We start from the raw sequence: 16391 nt of genomic DNA, 5'->3' as shown, positions 1-16391 counted from the left end.
AAATATATTTTTTTATTTTTTTTGCTTTAGGATAAAGTATTGTAGATGTGTTAAATGTTTATAATAGAACATGTAAATAAGGTAATCTTTTTATTGGACTAATTTTAATACATTTTGACTAACTTTCGGAGAACAAAACCCCCTTCCTCAGGTCAGGATTGGATACTGTAACAGCACTATACTGTACTGACCCGAGGACGGAGGTTTTGGCCTCTGAAAGCTAAATGTATTAGTCCAATAAAATGGTATTATCTTACTTTCTATATTTGTTTTATTTCTATTTGTTAATTTGTAAAGTGGTGATTGGTACTTGTTAGTTTTTTTTTTCAAATTTACATCTGCTGTCTTTATATTTTGCACAGTACTAGGGGACAGTTTCTGTTTCTGTGGTGTTGCATTGTATGCAGAGTCTGGCATCTTGGGGGTTCAGTTTAATTTTTGTCTAAATAGAAAGTTTATGATTACTTATTCTATAGTGGATTAGGGTGTATCTGTGTTTGTGAAAAAGACATGGCTTTCAGTTGGCATTGACTGTGCAGGATCTACGATCTGTACTATTCTGTCTGGTTTCGTTTTACAATAGGTGAATTGATGTTCTAGTGCTCACTGTAGTGTTTAAGATGCTTCCCTTTTCCTTGTGTGACTCGTAGAAATGACTGCTTATGGTATGGTAGAATTGCTCTATAGGTCCTGAGTGTTTTGTATTCTCGGCATGCCTAGTACTGGATTTTGGGGGGGGGGGGGTGTTAAAAAATGACCGGCCCCGGGTGTCAACTACCCTAGGTACGCCACTGCATGAAGGACCTTGCTTTGTCATTCAGTCATCGCCTCAGAAACATTATAATGCTCCTGCAATGGTACATTGGACAACCGATTAGAAATTGCAGCTCTACATAACTTGCTGTTTGTATTTACAGATATCAATGAATTTGCATAGGGAAAGAATAAGATGTCAGACAAACACTACTCAACCCATCCAGTCTGCTCATTTTCCCCTTCCTACTGCAATACCTCAGGTCCTGTTTGATCTCCATCTTCACTTTCTCGCTGCTGAGGCTCCTCCATTCTTATCTCATTTATGAAACACCATCTCAGCTGAGAACTATTCTATATATTCACCTTCCTTTCTAAGAAAAAAATACTTATCCTCTGGCTTAGCCCTTTGAACCTCCTGTTCTAGAACTTTTGATGGACAAGTGTTTGCTTTCTGTGTTCTTGAATGTCTATCATATCTCTCTTCTCCTGTAGGGTACAGATATGTAAGTTCTTAAGTGTCACCTCATAGGCATTATGATATAGACTCTGAATCATTTTGGTGGCTGGATTACTTCTACTCTCTCTACACCCTGGACATGGGGCCTTAGAACTGTTCAGAACATCCCTAATGTGGTTTCATACATGAAAAATATTACCTTCTGTTTATCTCTTTGTACTGACCTGGATTCTGTTGGAACAATATAAGCAAACTTGGATTTCACCCAGTTCACTTGGGTTTCATAGATTTCATCATATTCATAGTCATCCAGATAACGCTCATTGGTTTCATGCTGGAACACGTCCCAGTCCAGCTCTGAAAAAGAAGATACAATACCAGTAAATGGGAAATCATTCTGTCCTAGCCATTAGTTTTATGCAACTCTGCCCTGACACCTGCTCCCCCACCCAGACTGTTGTTCTTGGGACAGATGAGTCAAAAACTGAATTTTTTTGTTACACCAAAAAATATTTTGCTTAGTGAACCCAAATACTGCCTTCCAGAGGCAGGCAACAGCATTCTTTCAGACAGCAGTAATTTCTTCCTAGCTGTCCTTCCATGAGCAAGTCCATTTAGTAGCGGTTTATGGACTTATCCTTTAGGAATCCGTCTAACCCCTTTTTAAACTCTGCCAAGCTAACCGCCTTCACCACGTTCTCTGGCAACGAATTCCAGAGTAATTATGCATTGGGTGAAGAAAAATTTCTCCAATTTGTTTTAAACTTACTACACTGTAGTTTCATCGCATGCCCCCTAGTCCTAGTATTTTTGGAAAGCGTGAACAGACGCTTCACATCCACCTGTTCCACTCCACTCATTATTTTATATACCTCTATCATGTCTCCCCTCAGCCGTCTCTTCTCCAAGCTGAAAAGCCCTAGCCTCCTTAGTCTTTCTTCATAGGGAAGTCGTCCCATCCCCGCTATCATTTTAGTCGCCCTTCGCTGCACCTTTTCCAATTCCACTATATCTTTCAAATCTAGGAAGAATTGTTACAATTACAGTTACATTCCGCTATTGCCAAATATAGTTCTAAGTGGATTACATTAAGACAAATAGATCATACATCTAGGATGATGCATCTCAGTTTTAAAAAGAAGGCATATACTAATTAATTACATAAGTACATAAGTATTGCCATACTGGGAAAGACCAAAGGTCCATCAAGCCCAGAATCCTGTTTCCAACAGTGGCCAATCCAGGTCACAAATACCTGGCAAGATCCCAAAAAAGTACAAAATATTTTATACTGCTTATCCCAGAAATAGTGGATTTTCCCCAAGTCCATTTAATAATGGTCTATGGACTTTTCCTTTAGGAAGCCATCCAAACCTTTTTTAAACTCCCCTAAGCTAACCGCCTTTACCACATTCTCTGGCAACGAATTACAGAGTTCAATTACACGTTGAGTGAAGAAAATTTTCTCCAATTCGTTTTAAATTTACTACATTGTAGCTTCATCGCATGCCCCCTAGTCAGTGGTGTGCTGGTAAATGGTGTTGGTAAATGTTTAAACACAGGCTCTCTTCCCGGTCCACCTCTGCACCCCCCCATCCACCTCTGCACCCCCCTCAGAATTGCAGAGCTGGCTATAGCCAGGGAGAGAGCCTGGGTGGGGGGCAATGCATTACTCTCTCCAGGAAAAAAAAAATTAAATGATCCCAGGTTCCAATCTAATTCATGTTTAATGTGGGATAAAATGCCATAAATAAGTAAGTAAATATAAACTTTTAACGTTGAGCACCTGATTCTCAAAGTGGACATATTCCTAACACTATGATGAAAATAAAATGATTTTTTTCTACCTTTGTTGTCTGGTGACTTTGTTTTTCTGATCATGCTGCCCCAGTATCTGATTCTGCTGCTATCTGTCCTCTTAACTCTGTTTCCAGGGCTTCCTTTCCATTTATTTCTTTACTTTCCATCTTTCTTCTTCATTTCTTGCCCTACATCTGTAAGTAAAAGCTGGGTCCTCCGCAGATTCACTGTCCAGTGGATCCAGCTTCTGCCTATTTTCTCCATCCATGTGCAGTTATTCTCCTCTCTTCCTTTTCCCTCATCTCATCTCCTTCCTCTCTCTTCCCTCCCCTCCATCCATGCCCAGCATTTCTTCTCTCTCCCTTTCCTCTCCCTCCATCCATGTCCAGCATTTTCCTCTCCCCCCTCCATACATGTCCAGCATTTCTCCTCTCTCCCCTCCATTCATGTTCATCTCACTTCCTCTCTCTTCCCTCCCCTCCATCCATGTCCAGCATTTCTTCTTTCTCCCTTCCCCTCCATCCATGTGCATTCCTTCCTCTGTCTTCCCTCCCCTCCATCCATATCCAACACTTCTCCTCTCTCCCTGCCTTCCCCTCCATCCATCCATGTCCAGCAACTCTCCTATCCCCTCCCCTCCATCCACCTATGTCCAGCAATTCTCCTCTCCTCTGCCCTCCCCTCCATCCACCCATGTCCAACAACTCTCCTTTTCCCTGCTGTCCCCTCCATCCACCCATGTCCAGCAACTCTCCTCTCCCCTGCCCTCCCCTCCATCCATCCATGTCCAGCAACTCTCCTTTCCCCTCCCCTCTATCCACCCATGTCCAGCAACTCTCCTCTCCCCTGGCCTCCATCCATATCCAGCAATTCTCTTCTCTCCCCTGCCCCCCTCCATCCATCCATACCCAGCAATTCTCTTCTCTCTCCTGCCCCCTCTATCCATCCATACCCGGCAATTCTCTTCTCTCCCCTGCCCCCTCCGTCCATCCATACCCAGCAATTCTCTTCTCTCCCCTGCCCCCTCCGTCCATCCATACCCAGCGATTCTCCTGTCTCCCCTGCCCTCCTCTCCCACTCCCATCCATGTCCAGCGATTCTCCTTCGCCCCCATCCTCCTCTCCCATACATATCCACCTGCCCGCCCTCTTCTCCCCCCCAACATCCCCTTTTTTCTTCCTGCCACTGTGCCACCCTGCGGGGTTTAAATCTCTTTTATTACCTCCGTCGAAACGGCCGCGTCATTGAAAGCCCTGCCCATCTCTAGCCTTCCTTTCGTGAGTTCATTCCCTCAGAGTCCTGCCCTCGCGGAAGGAGGAAATGACGTCAGAAGGCAGGACTGAGGGAACAAACTCATGAAGGGAAGGCTAGAGACAGGCAGGGCTTTCGATGACACAGCTGCTTAGATGGAGGTAATAAAAAAGATTTAAACGCCACCCAGGACGGCGCAGGGCGGGTGCAGGCAAACGTGGGCTGTGGGAGGTAAGGTAAGCATGGCTTGTGGCGGCCTCCTGCAATGCTTACCTTGTTTACTGGAGCCGGCTCACCGTGCAGAACAACCGGCTCGCGAGATCTTTAAAAATTTAACAACCGGCTCCAGCACACCACTGCCCCTAGTCCTAGTATTTTTGGAAAGTGTAAACAGACGCTTCACATCTACCCGTTCAACTCCACTCATTATTTTATAGACCTCTATCATATCTCCCCTCAGCTGCCTTTACTCCAAGCTGAAGAGCCCTAGCTGCTTTAGCTTTTCCTCATAGGGAAGTCGTCCCATCCCCTTTATCATTTTCGTCGCCCTTCTCTGCACCTTTTCTAATTCCACTATATCTTTTTTGAGATGCGGCGACCAGAATTGAACACAATATTCGAGGTGCGGTCGCACCATGGAGCGATACAAAGGCATTATAACATCCTCATTTTTGTTTTCCATTCCTTTTCTAATAATACCTAACATTCTATTTGCTTTCTTAGCCGCAGCAGCACACTGAGCAGAAGGTTTCAACGTATCATCGACGACACCTAGATCCCTTTCTTGGTCTGTGACTCCTAACGTGGACCCTTGCATGACGTAGCTATAATTCGGATTCCTGTTTCCCACATGCATCACTTTGCACTTGCTCACATTAAACGTCATCTGCCATTTAGACGCCCAGTCTCCTAGTCTCGTAAGGTCCTCTTGTAATTTTTCACAGTCCTCCCGCAATTTAACGACTTTGAATAACTTTGTGTCATCAGCAAATTTAATTACCTCACTAGTTACTCCCATCTCTAGGTCATTTATAACATGTTAAAAAGCAGCGGTCCAGCACAGACCCCTGGGGAACCCCACTAACTACCCTTCTCCATTGAGAATACTGACCATTAACCCTACTCTCTGTTTTCTATCTTTTAACCAGTTTTTAATCCACAATAGAATACTACCTCCTATCATGACTCTCCAATTTCCTCTGGAGTCTTTCATGAGGTACTTTGTCAAACGCTTTCTGAAAATCCAGATACACAATATCAACCGGCTCACCTTTATCCACATGTTTGTGCACCCCATCAAAGAAATGTAGTAGATTGGTGAGGCAAGATTTCCCTTCACTAAATCCATGTTGGCTTTGTCTCATTAATCCATGCTTTTGAATATGCTCTGTAATTTTGTTCTTAACAATAGTCTCTATCATTTTGCCCGGCACCAACGTCAGACTCACCAGTCTATAATTTCCCGGATCTCCTCTGGAACTTTTTAAAAAAATCGGCGTTATATTGGCCACCCTCCAATCTTCCGGTACCAGGCTTGATTTTAAGGATAAATTACATATTTCTAACAATAGCTCTGCAAGCTCATTTTTCAGTTCTATCAGTACTCTGGGATGAATACCATCCAGTCAAGGAGATTTGCTACTCTTCAGTTTGTAGAACTGCTCCATTACATCCTCCAGGTTTACAGAGAATTCATTAAGTTTCTCCGACTCGTCAGCTTCAAATACCATTTCTGGCACCGGTATCCCGCCGAAATCTTCCTCAGTGAAGACTGAAGCAAAGAATTAATTTAATCTCTCCGCTACGGCTTTGTCTTCCCTGATCGCCCCTTTTACTCCTCAGTCATCTAGTGATCCAACAGATTCTTTTGCCGGCTTCCTACTTTTAATTTTTACTATGTGTTTTTGCCTCCAACGCAATCTTTTTTTCAAAGTCTCTATTAGCTTCCTTATCAGCGCTTTGCATTTGACTTGACATTCCTTATGCCATTTCTTATTATTTTCAGTCGGTTCCTTCTTTCATTTTCTGAAGGATTTCTTTTAGCTCGAATAGCTTCCTTCACCTCAATTTTTAACCACGCTAGCTGTCGTTTGGTCTTCCATCCTCCTTTTTTAATACACAGAATATATTTGGCCTGGGCTTCCAGGATGGTGTTTTTGAACAGCATCCACTCCTGATGTAAATTTCTGACCCTCGCAGCCACTCCTCTAATTTTTTTTTCACCGTTCTTCTCATTTTATCATAGTCTCCTTTTTTAAAGTTAAACGCGAACGTATTTGATTCCTATGTATATTTACTTCAAAGCTAATATCAAATCCGATCATATTATGATCACTGTTATCAAGCGGCCCCAGCACCGTTACCTCCTGCACCAGATCATGCACTCCACTAAGGACTAGGTCTAGAATTTTCCCTTCTCTCTTCGGCTCCTGTACCAGCTGCTCCATAAAGCTGTCCTTAACAGTACCCAAAACATATTTCCAGAATAAATACGTTTTGATCGCTTTTTTAAAACAATGAAAACTAGGTAAAGCTCTAATACTATCCAGAAGCGATGAGCAGAGGGAAGCTGCTTGATAGGAGAAAGCTGTTTGAAATAATTTCCAATAGCACACACCCTTGACATTAGGAAATGTTAACATTTAAAATGATGAACAAGATGCATCCTCATGTGTGTGGGTCTACATATCAATGTTAACATACAGTGGTGGAAATAAGTATTTGATCCCTTGCTGATTTTGTAAGTTTGCCCACTGACAAAGACATGAGCAGCCCATAATTGAAGGGTAGGTTATTGGTAACAGTGAGAGATAGCACATCACAAATTAAATCCGGAAAATCACATTGTGGAAAGTATATGAATTTATTTGCATTCTGCAGAGGGAAATAAGTATTTGATCCCCCACCACCAGTAAGAGATCTGGCCCCTACAGACCAGGTAGATGCTCCAAATCAACTCGTTACCTGCATGACAGACAGCTGTCGGCAATGGTCACCTGTATGAAAGACACCTGTCCACAGACTCAGTGAATCAGTCAGACTCTAACCTCTACAAAATGGCCAAGAGCAAGGAGCTGTCTAAGGATGTCAGGGACAAGATCATACACCTGCACAAGGCTGGAATGGGCTACAAAACCATCAGTAAGACGCTGGGCGGAGAAGGAGACAACTGTTGGTGCCATAGTAAGAAAATGGAAGAAGTACAAAATGACTGTCAATCGACAAAGATCTGGGGCTCCACGCAAAATCTCACCTCGTGGGGTATCCTTGATCATGAGGAAGGTTAGAAATCAGCCTACAACTACAAGGGGGGAACTTGTCAATGATCTCAAGGCAGCTGGGACCACTGTCACCACGAAAACCATTGGTAACACATTACGACATAACGGATTGCAATCCTGCAGTGCCCGCAAGGTCCCCCTGCTCCGGAAGGCACATGTGACGGCCCGTCTGAAGTTTGCCAGTGAACACCTGGATGATGCGAGAGTGATTGGGAGAAGGTGCTGTGGTCAGATGAGACAAAAATTGAGCTCTTTGGCATGAACTCAACTCGCCGTGTTTGGAGGAAGAGAAATGCTGCCTATGACCCAAAGAACACCGTCCCCACTGTCAAGCATGGAGGTGGAAATGTTATGTTTTGGGGGTGTTTCTCTGCTAAGGGCACAGGACTACTTCACCGCATCAATGGGAGAATGGATGGGGCCATGTACCGTACAATTCTGAGTGACAACCTCCTTCCCTCCGCCAGGGCCTTAAAAATGGGTCGTGGCTGGGTCTTCCAGCACGACAATGACCCAAAACATACAGCCAAGGCAACAAAGGAGTGGCTCAGGAAGAAGCACATTAGGGTCATGGAGTGGCCTAGCCAGTCACCAGACCTTAATCCCATTGAAAACTTATGGAGGGAGCTGAAGCTGCGAGTTGCCAAGCGACAGCCCAGAACTCTTAATGATTTAGAGATGATCTGCAAAGAGGAGTGGACCAAAATTCCTCCTGACATGTGTGCAAACCTCATCATCAACTGCAGAAGATGTCTGACCGCTGTGCTTGCCAACAAGGGTTTTGCCACCAAGTATTAGGTCTTGTTTGCCAGAGGGATTAAATACTTATTTCCCTCTGCAGAATGCAAATAAATTCATATACTTTCCACAATGTGATTTTCCGGATTTAATTTGTGATGTGCTATCTCTCACTGTTACCAATAACCTACCCTTCAATTATGGGCTGCTCATGTCTTTGTCAGTGGGCAAACTTACAAAATCAGCAAGGGATCAAATACTTATTTCCACCACTGTATATCCAGGAATAACTCCATATAATATCTTAAAGTCCACTGCACCAATCACTAGGCTACTCCTCTGATCTCCTTATAATATCTTAAATACTAAACTGACATATAATATGCAGTGTGTCAAGTCTGAAGCATTGCTTTGAACCCAACTCACGTGAGCTTTTGGCCTTGCGTGTCTCCGTGTCAGGTTTCTTCACCGTCTCATTTTTCTCACTCGTCGGATGGATATTCAGCCATGTCAGCATCTGAGAATGTCCTTGGTTCTATGTAAAGTCAGTACAGAAATGTGTGAGATAGGATCCCTGCACTCCCAGCTGCGAAACACACAACCAATATCACAACTCTATAATCTCAAACCAACTGCATATGCCCTACATTGAATGCTAGTCAACATCCTCTCCTGTATCTCAGAAAGGAGAGAAATTAGCTAGAAATGGCCCAGAAAAAGGCAATCAAGATGGATCTGCACCAGTAAAGATGAGATGAGGCTTAGGGGGCAGCTCTACAATTGAGCGCTACAATTCAGGAGCGTGGATGAAGCGCTGAATTATCATTCTATACAGCATTTGGGTACCAAAGTTCCATTATAGAACACTAGAGTAAATTGGTATTGATGCACCTAGATTTAGGTGTAGGCACTGTGACAGGTACAGGATCTGTCATGATGAGAAAAGGGTGAAACTACATGTCCCATAAGGTCTTGTGCCACCGCAGGGGGCACAATGAGCCAGGGTGAGGCAAATCTCAAGTGGGATTCCAAAAAGGATTTAGCACTGAAACTGTGGTGAGCTTGTTGGTAACTTTGGGGGAAAATGGGCTTTAAAAGGGTCAAAATTAGTTGATTATTCAATTCCATTTACCTAGTACTACTACTACTATTTAGCATTTCTATAGCGCTACAAGGCGTACGCAGCGCTGCACAAACATAGAAGAAAGACAGTCCCTGCTTTTGATCTCGTTGATCATGCACTTTTGTTAGAGATTTTGTATAGTCTGAGGATTTGTGCATTAGTACACAGCGCTACGTATGTCTAGTAGCGCTTTAGAAATAAGTAGTAGTAGTAGTACTTAAATGGTTCTATGGATTCATAATTAAAAGATCATACTGTGTTAAGATGAAGTGGGAATTGAGAATTTGTTAATACATGAAACAGGTTAATAAAGTAGTAAAGAACTAGTTCTGGGCAGTCTTTTATGGTCTGTGTCCTGCAAATGACAAGATGGATTTGGATAGGTTAGAGTGGTCTTTGACGGTGACTCCAGTAGTTGGAACATAAGGACAGGTGGACTGCTACGGTTTATGTCCCAGAAACAACGAAGAAAGAGCATGATGAAGTATATAAGATCACATTCATTGTTGATTTAATCTTGAATTGAGAATAAATGTGACTGCTGGGCAGACTGGATGGACCATTCAGGTCTTTATCTGCCGTCACTTACTGTGTGTGTATGTGTTATAACATTTCCAACTTATATCCCACTAACAGCTCACAGTTCTTAGTGGGTCACAAAGGTCAAGAGGCCAGGACAATCCCTGGGAATTATAAACCCAACATAAAACACCATAAACTTCAAATTACTAAACTTCCTGTAAAATAAATTTCTTAAATATACATGTTTTGTTGAGGAAATATACAAAATTTACCTAAATCCCTCCAAAGCCTTGTTGCTTGAAAAGACTGTGATTTCTCAAAAACTGTTAATCACTTCTTTCCCTTAACCGAGGGGAAGGCAAACAACATAGTTTTGCCTACTCTTCTTAGTCTCGAAACAGCACACTTCTTAAGTAATGAATTAACCTGCATGTCCATTGAGACTGCACTGACAAACTGAACCCCTGCGATTTTTATAATTTTAGAGATGACATAATCACAGGAATTAACAGTGATAATTTTGGAAATACTTTCTAGTTTCATATCAAAACACAGAAATTTAGTTTTATCTGTTGAGAACTATTAGAAAACTTTCACCAACTGTGTTTAGATTGGTGGACCAGTCAATGATTTTAACACAGTTTGATTGCTGTAATGTAGCTATACAGGGTATTCAAATCACTTATTAATAAGTTGCAGCATGTGCAAAATAAGTACATAAGTGTTGCCATACTGGGACAGACTGAAGGTACATCAAGCCCACTATCCTGTTCCCAATAGTGGCCAATCCAAGTCACAAGTACCTGGCAAGATCCCAAAACAGTACAATATATTTTATGCTGCTTATCCTAGAAATAAGCAATGGATTTTCCCATCCATTTTAATAATGGCTTATGGACTTTTCTTTTAGGAAGCTATCCAAACCTTTTTTAAACCCGCTAAGCTAACAGCTTTTACCACATTCTCTGGCAACAAATTCCAGAGTTCAATTACACATTGAGTGAAGAAATTCTTCCATTGGTTTAATAATTTAAGATTATGTGCCTCTCTCAATACTAACTGTTGAAAGGTTTCTATCACCAGGTCTGAAGGACCTGGAGGAAGCGAACTCGACGGTTAAATGATATTTCTGGGAAAATTTGTCCCAGAATTTGTGGCTGTTCATATGATATATAATATTAGGAAATATGAATCAACGTTGCCTTTTTATTTATATCTTCATTGGCTTCCGATTGAAGCAAAAGTGGCAATTCAAGCTATGTAGTGTAATTTTCACATTTTTTCAGGGAGAGTTGCCTGCCATAGTAGCAGGGTTTTTTCAGTCTTTAAATAGCAATAATTCTTATAATACTTGAAATCAGATGTTATTTGGTTTCCCCAATGTCAGGGGAGTAACTTCACTGAAAATGTCACAGTCCTCCTTAAGTTATCAGGCAGCCTTGATATGGAACGCTCTTCCAGTTTCCTTAACATTAATTAATGATTGTCACCTTTTTAGGAAATTATTGAAAATGTTTTTATTTTGAAAATTTGTAACTGTGTAACATGAATATCTGATTTTTATTTTACTTACTGTAATTCCTGGAGTATGCTCTGGTCTCGCATTTGTTATGATTTTGCTAAACAGGCAGGGGAATGGCTGGAACCCGCTCTGCTAACAGGCAGGGGAATGGCTGGAACTCGCCTCTCATTGGCCTGTCAGGATTTGAGCTGACGTCTGTAGCTGCAGATGTCAGAAAGATCTACTCAACCTTACCTTTCCCTACAACCTTTGCTTTAACGTTGATTGCTTATCTGAAGCCTGCTTGTGTTTGGGCACTTTGTGTATACGTTGGAGTTTTGCTTTGTTTGTTAATTCTGTGTGTGTGCTGGGTATTCCCAGCATGAGCTTGATTGCCTCACTTCACTACACCTGGTCTGTTCCCTGCTTCTCTGGTTTTGTGCTGTCTGTGGTAAGCTTGTGCCTTGTATCATTCTTGTTTGTTTGATTTAGTTCACTTTCTCTCTGTGTTCCTTTTTGTGCTAGCTTAGGCTGTGCCCCCTGTGGTTCTGCCTCTGTTTGGCAGCCTCTCTGTCCTTGTATTTGCTCCTGTTTGTTTTAGTTTCCCTTTGTCTGCCTCACCTTTGTCTGCCGTTTAATCCTGCTTCCTGTAGTTCGGTGTTTCAGGAGTAGCCTTTCCCTTAGCATGTTTTCCCTTTGTTTGCTGAGTCTGTCTCCTGATTCCAGTGAGCAGTGCTCCTTATCTGATCTGTGTATGTTAAGGCAACTTTCTCTGTTTGCTTACTCTTCCCTTTATCTTGAGTGCTGTGTGGCACAGCCTTGTATATTTCTATAGCAGTTCCCTTTATCCTTGTGTGTTGTGGGGTCAGCCTTGTGCATTCTTGTGTGTGGATTCCCTTTCTTATAGGTGGTTTCCCTTTACCTGTATGTGCTGTATGGTACAGCCTAGTGTGTTCCCTTGTGGGGCTTCCTGTATCCTTGTCTGCCCTGTGGCACAGCCTTGTGTGTTTTCTAGAAGCTTTTGTCTCTCGCCTTTCCCCTTGTGTCTCTTACCAGCACTGTATGCGCTGCTTGTGCTCCAGTCCCTTGGGAGACCCGCCGTTGTTCTTTCTCCCTTCCCAGTGTACGCGTGGGTTCCCATTCGGCCGTGAGGCCCGCACGCTTGGACTCTGTACGAGTGGGTTCCCGATTGGCCGTGAATGCTCTATCTCCCATTTTCTGGTGGTGCTAGCTGTTTGTCCTGTGTGTGCAGGGCTTGGTGGCTGGGGTTGTGTGTAGGGCCTGTTTGGTCTACCCTAGGTCTTGGCCAAGATCTTACGCTAGGCCTCGGCCTGGGCTCAAGGGCTCAAGACCAGATTAACAGCATTGAAGTGCTGGTATATGCGGGCTATAAGCCAAAATGTAATGTAATGTAAAAAAAAACCCAGGCAGGGAGTAGCCCATATTAGGAAAGGCTGGGAGAAGTAAGGCCACTTATCCTAATTGGCCAGGGAGGATGTAGAGATACGTATCGAGTACAAGATAAAATGCTGATGTTGATTTTTAAGACTCTGACTGATATTGTGGCTGGTTACTTTAAACATGGTTTAAAATTTTATGAGCTCAACTGAAACCTGACAATTAGCGCAACCTTCCTTGGCCAAGTGCACTATGTGGAGACATCTTAAAGGACTTTATCTATGACTGTCCCATAGCAACAGAATAAGTTACTGGGACTGATTCGTTTGTCATCATCCGTATCTCATTTCTGTAAAAAGTTGTAGACTCAATAAATCTGAGCACACACTTACCAGTGTAAGTGCTACTACTCTATAAACCTAAGCACACGAGCACACACATATGCATATAAGTGCTAGTACTCTATAAATCTAAGTTCACGAGTACACGTATAAGTAGTAGTACTCTATAAATCTAAGTGCACAAGCACACACGTACACGTATGGTGCTAGTACTCTATAAATCTAAGCAAACAAGCGCTCACTTACCTGTGTAAGTGCTACTACTCTATAAACCTAAGCCCACAAAGCACACACACATGCATATAAGTGCTAGTACTCTATAAATCTAAGCACACGAGTGCTCACTTACCCGTATAAGTGCTTTCAGTCACGAAGCGAGGTGACAGGTGAAGCGCTGTGATGATTTCAAGCATGACCTGTCCTCCGGCAGCCAGGTGGTGACAGACTTACGAACCCTACTAACCTTTCACTTCAGTCTATCACGGAGTCAGCTTCAGAACGTTGGAGGTGCAAATTATTATAGTAGATAATCTTGTATGCTCCTTATGCCAAGTAAGAAGCTCATGGGAGAAACCTGACTTCTAACTGTCAGTGTTTGAGGCCATGTATCTTCTTCTGCCGTGGCAAATATCCCTCTGAATAAAGGAAACTAACAGACCAATTTATTTTAATGTGTTAATTAAGCATCTAGAATCCTCAAGAGCTTGAAGGTGAAAGGCTCAGATGGGCCAGTGTGCTGCTTGAGCCAGAGAAGAAAAGAGAGCACACTGCAGATATGACCACAGGGTTCAGAGAAGACTAGCTCCATGGATGAGTAAACCAGTCTTGGGTCAGTGAGCAGCAGTGCCAAGGGAAGCTGGTCAGCACTATAAGTAGCTCCAGAGGTGACCAAGGGAACAGATACTTGTGGGAAAGTCTGGTAGAGCCTGTGTGGGGTTTGTACATTGCTAAAGCCACACATTGCCCCCCCCCCCAAAGAAATTCAAATAAAGGAGCCCAAGCTGTGAGAGGGAGAAAGAGACCCAGGGCTGAGAGAGAGACTGGTCTGTGAACAGGAAAGGAACTGGAGCCATCAGTGTGAGAGAGAGAGACCTGGGGCTGGGGAACTGCTAAAAGAGAGAGAGAGAGAAAGAGAGAGAGAGAGAGAGAGAGAGAGAGAGAGAGAGAGAGAGAGAGAGAGAGAGAGAAAAGGAACTCGAGCCTAGAGAATGACACATTACCATTACCATGGATATACTGTGGTAAACCGCAGTAAATCCACAGTAAGGGCCACACCAATCACTGTGGATGTGGGAACAAAACTTTTAACCTCCTCGTGGGAACGGTATAAAACCTTGTTCCTGTTGTAAAAAATAATTTCCTCCATTCCCATCCTCCTTCCCTAGGCATCACTTACATTTTCCTGCAGCTGGCAGCAATTCACGGTGACAAGCTGGCTCTGTGTTCTTCCTCCTGTTGCATCCCACCCTCTCTACTGCAACTTCTGAGTCAAAACAGGAAGTTGCAGTAAAGAGAGCAGGACGGAAGGAAGGCCATGGAGTTGGCTTGTGACTGTGAATCACTGCAGGAAAATGTAAGTGGCACCCGTGGCGAGGAGGAAGGGAAGGGCGAAAAGTGTTGGCTGCTCCATGCACGCATATCCTCCTTATTCCTGCCCCCACAGCTGCAGCCCTGGCTCAACGGCACTGATCACAAGCGGAAGAAAGGAGAGAAGCTGCACATCAGGCCACGCACTCCTCATCTGCTGCTCAGTAGTGAATGAAAATTTGAACCATGTAGCGTGAATTTTTTATTCAGTGCTAAAAGTGGTGGAGGGGGAGGATGTGATCCAATGCACAGCTGTTCTCCTCCCCCCCCCTCTTGTAATCACATTGTGCCACTGCTGGAGGTTGGAGGGGGGGGGATGGAAAGCTGAGCGCTTGCTCCCTGTGATCATGTGTCCCTGTAGCACATTGAGATCAGGCGCTGCATAGATAGTTACACTGGAGCATTACATTTTCCAAATATTTCCAGATCATATGTATGATTATAATGTTTTATGTATTGCAGCACTAGCAGGAACAGAGATTCTCTTATGTTAGCTAAGTTTTAGTCAGGGGTCTTGGTGAAATCCATTAGCTCAGCTACTACATTTCAGAGAATGGTTGGTGAGGTCACCACAATAAGAGTATAGTTTAAGAAAGCTGCATCTTAATAAGGACCAAGATACAAGGACTGCATCAACCTAAAACTACAGGATTAATAAAATTCTTGTAAAAAAAATTAATATTTTTTTCTAATTTCTTCAATAAGGTTTTGAAAGCATTTCTCCTTATGAATTCAAATCAAAGTGAGTCTGGAGTCTTGTACTGACATTGATTTAAGCTGGGTGTCTGTGTGCAGCAGGAGAGGAAACAAGAGCTAGATATAGGTATCTGTGTGCCAGAGAGGAGATAGTTGAGTGTCTGTGTGCTGGGGTGCAAGAGCTTGGGAAGTATGTGCAGGTGAAAGAGAGAGAAAGATGGAAATATTATGGAAGGATTTGGTCATTGGGAGATAGCTATGGTTGAGGAGGGGGGTGTATGCCATAGGAGGAAGTGTGGAGTGGTTGTCAGAGCGATAGAGCCATGAGGCTGAGTGCTGGAGGTGATGATGGATTCGGGGATATGAACACAGCACAGATAGTGGACAGGGAAGTATAGGGACACAGAAAGGAGAAGCTGAACATGGGGGACAATAGGCACACAGAAATGGAAGATGGATGGTGGACATAGAGAGAGAAGAGATATCAAATGGACAGAAGAATCTGGTTGAGTGACTTAAGACAAGATAGAGGGAAGCAGAAACCAGAGCCTGAGACCAACATGATTTAAAAAAATAAAATGACCAGACAACAAAAGGTAGCATAGTAAGTGACAGCAGATAAAGACCTGAATAGTCCAACCAGCCTGCCCAACAGATTTAAATCAACAATGAACATAGTAACATAGTAGATGACGGCAGATAAAGACCTGCATGGTCCATCCAGTCTGCCCATGACAAACTCATATGTGTATACCTTACCTTGAATTTGTACCTGTCCTTTTCAGGGCACAGACCATATAAGTCTGCCCAGCAGTATTTCCCGCCTCCCAACCACCAGTCCCGCCTCCCATCACCGGCTCTGGTACAGACCGTATAAGTCTGCCCTCCCCTATCCTCGCCTCCCAACCACCACCCCCTCTTCCCCCCAACTGCTCTGCCA

General features: G+C 43.3%; 1 protein-coding gene across 1 annotated transcript in view; it reads right to left on the bottom strand.

The window, feature by feature from the left end:
• LOC115460442 (NFX1-type zinc finger-containing protein 1-like) overlaps positions 1 to 16391 on the bottom strand; it is a 119001-nt gene that overhangs the window by 50588 nt on the left and 52022 nt on the right. The window contains exons 9-10 of the mRNA XM_030190213.1: positions 8710 to 8818; positions 1438 to 1570 (exon numbers count right to left, since the gene is read on the bottom strand). Coding sequence (XP_030046073.1) covers positions 1438 to 1570; positions 8710 to 8818 — 242 coding nt within the window. The remainder of the gene's footprint in view (positions 1 to 1437; positions 1571 to 8709; positions 8819 to 16391) is intronic.

This window comes from Microcaecilia unicolor, chromosome 1, assembly GCF_901765095.1.
Source record: "Microcaecilia unicolor chromosome 1, aMicUni1.1, whole genome shotgun sequence".
In the NCBI taxonomy this organism is placed as follows: Eukaryota; Metazoa; Chordata; class Amphibia; order Gymnophiona; family Siphonopidae; genus Microcaecilia; species Microcaecilia unicolor.
The sequence above is the reverse complement of the archived record's forward strand: the minus strand, read 5'-3'. Positions and strand labels throughout refer to the sequence as shown.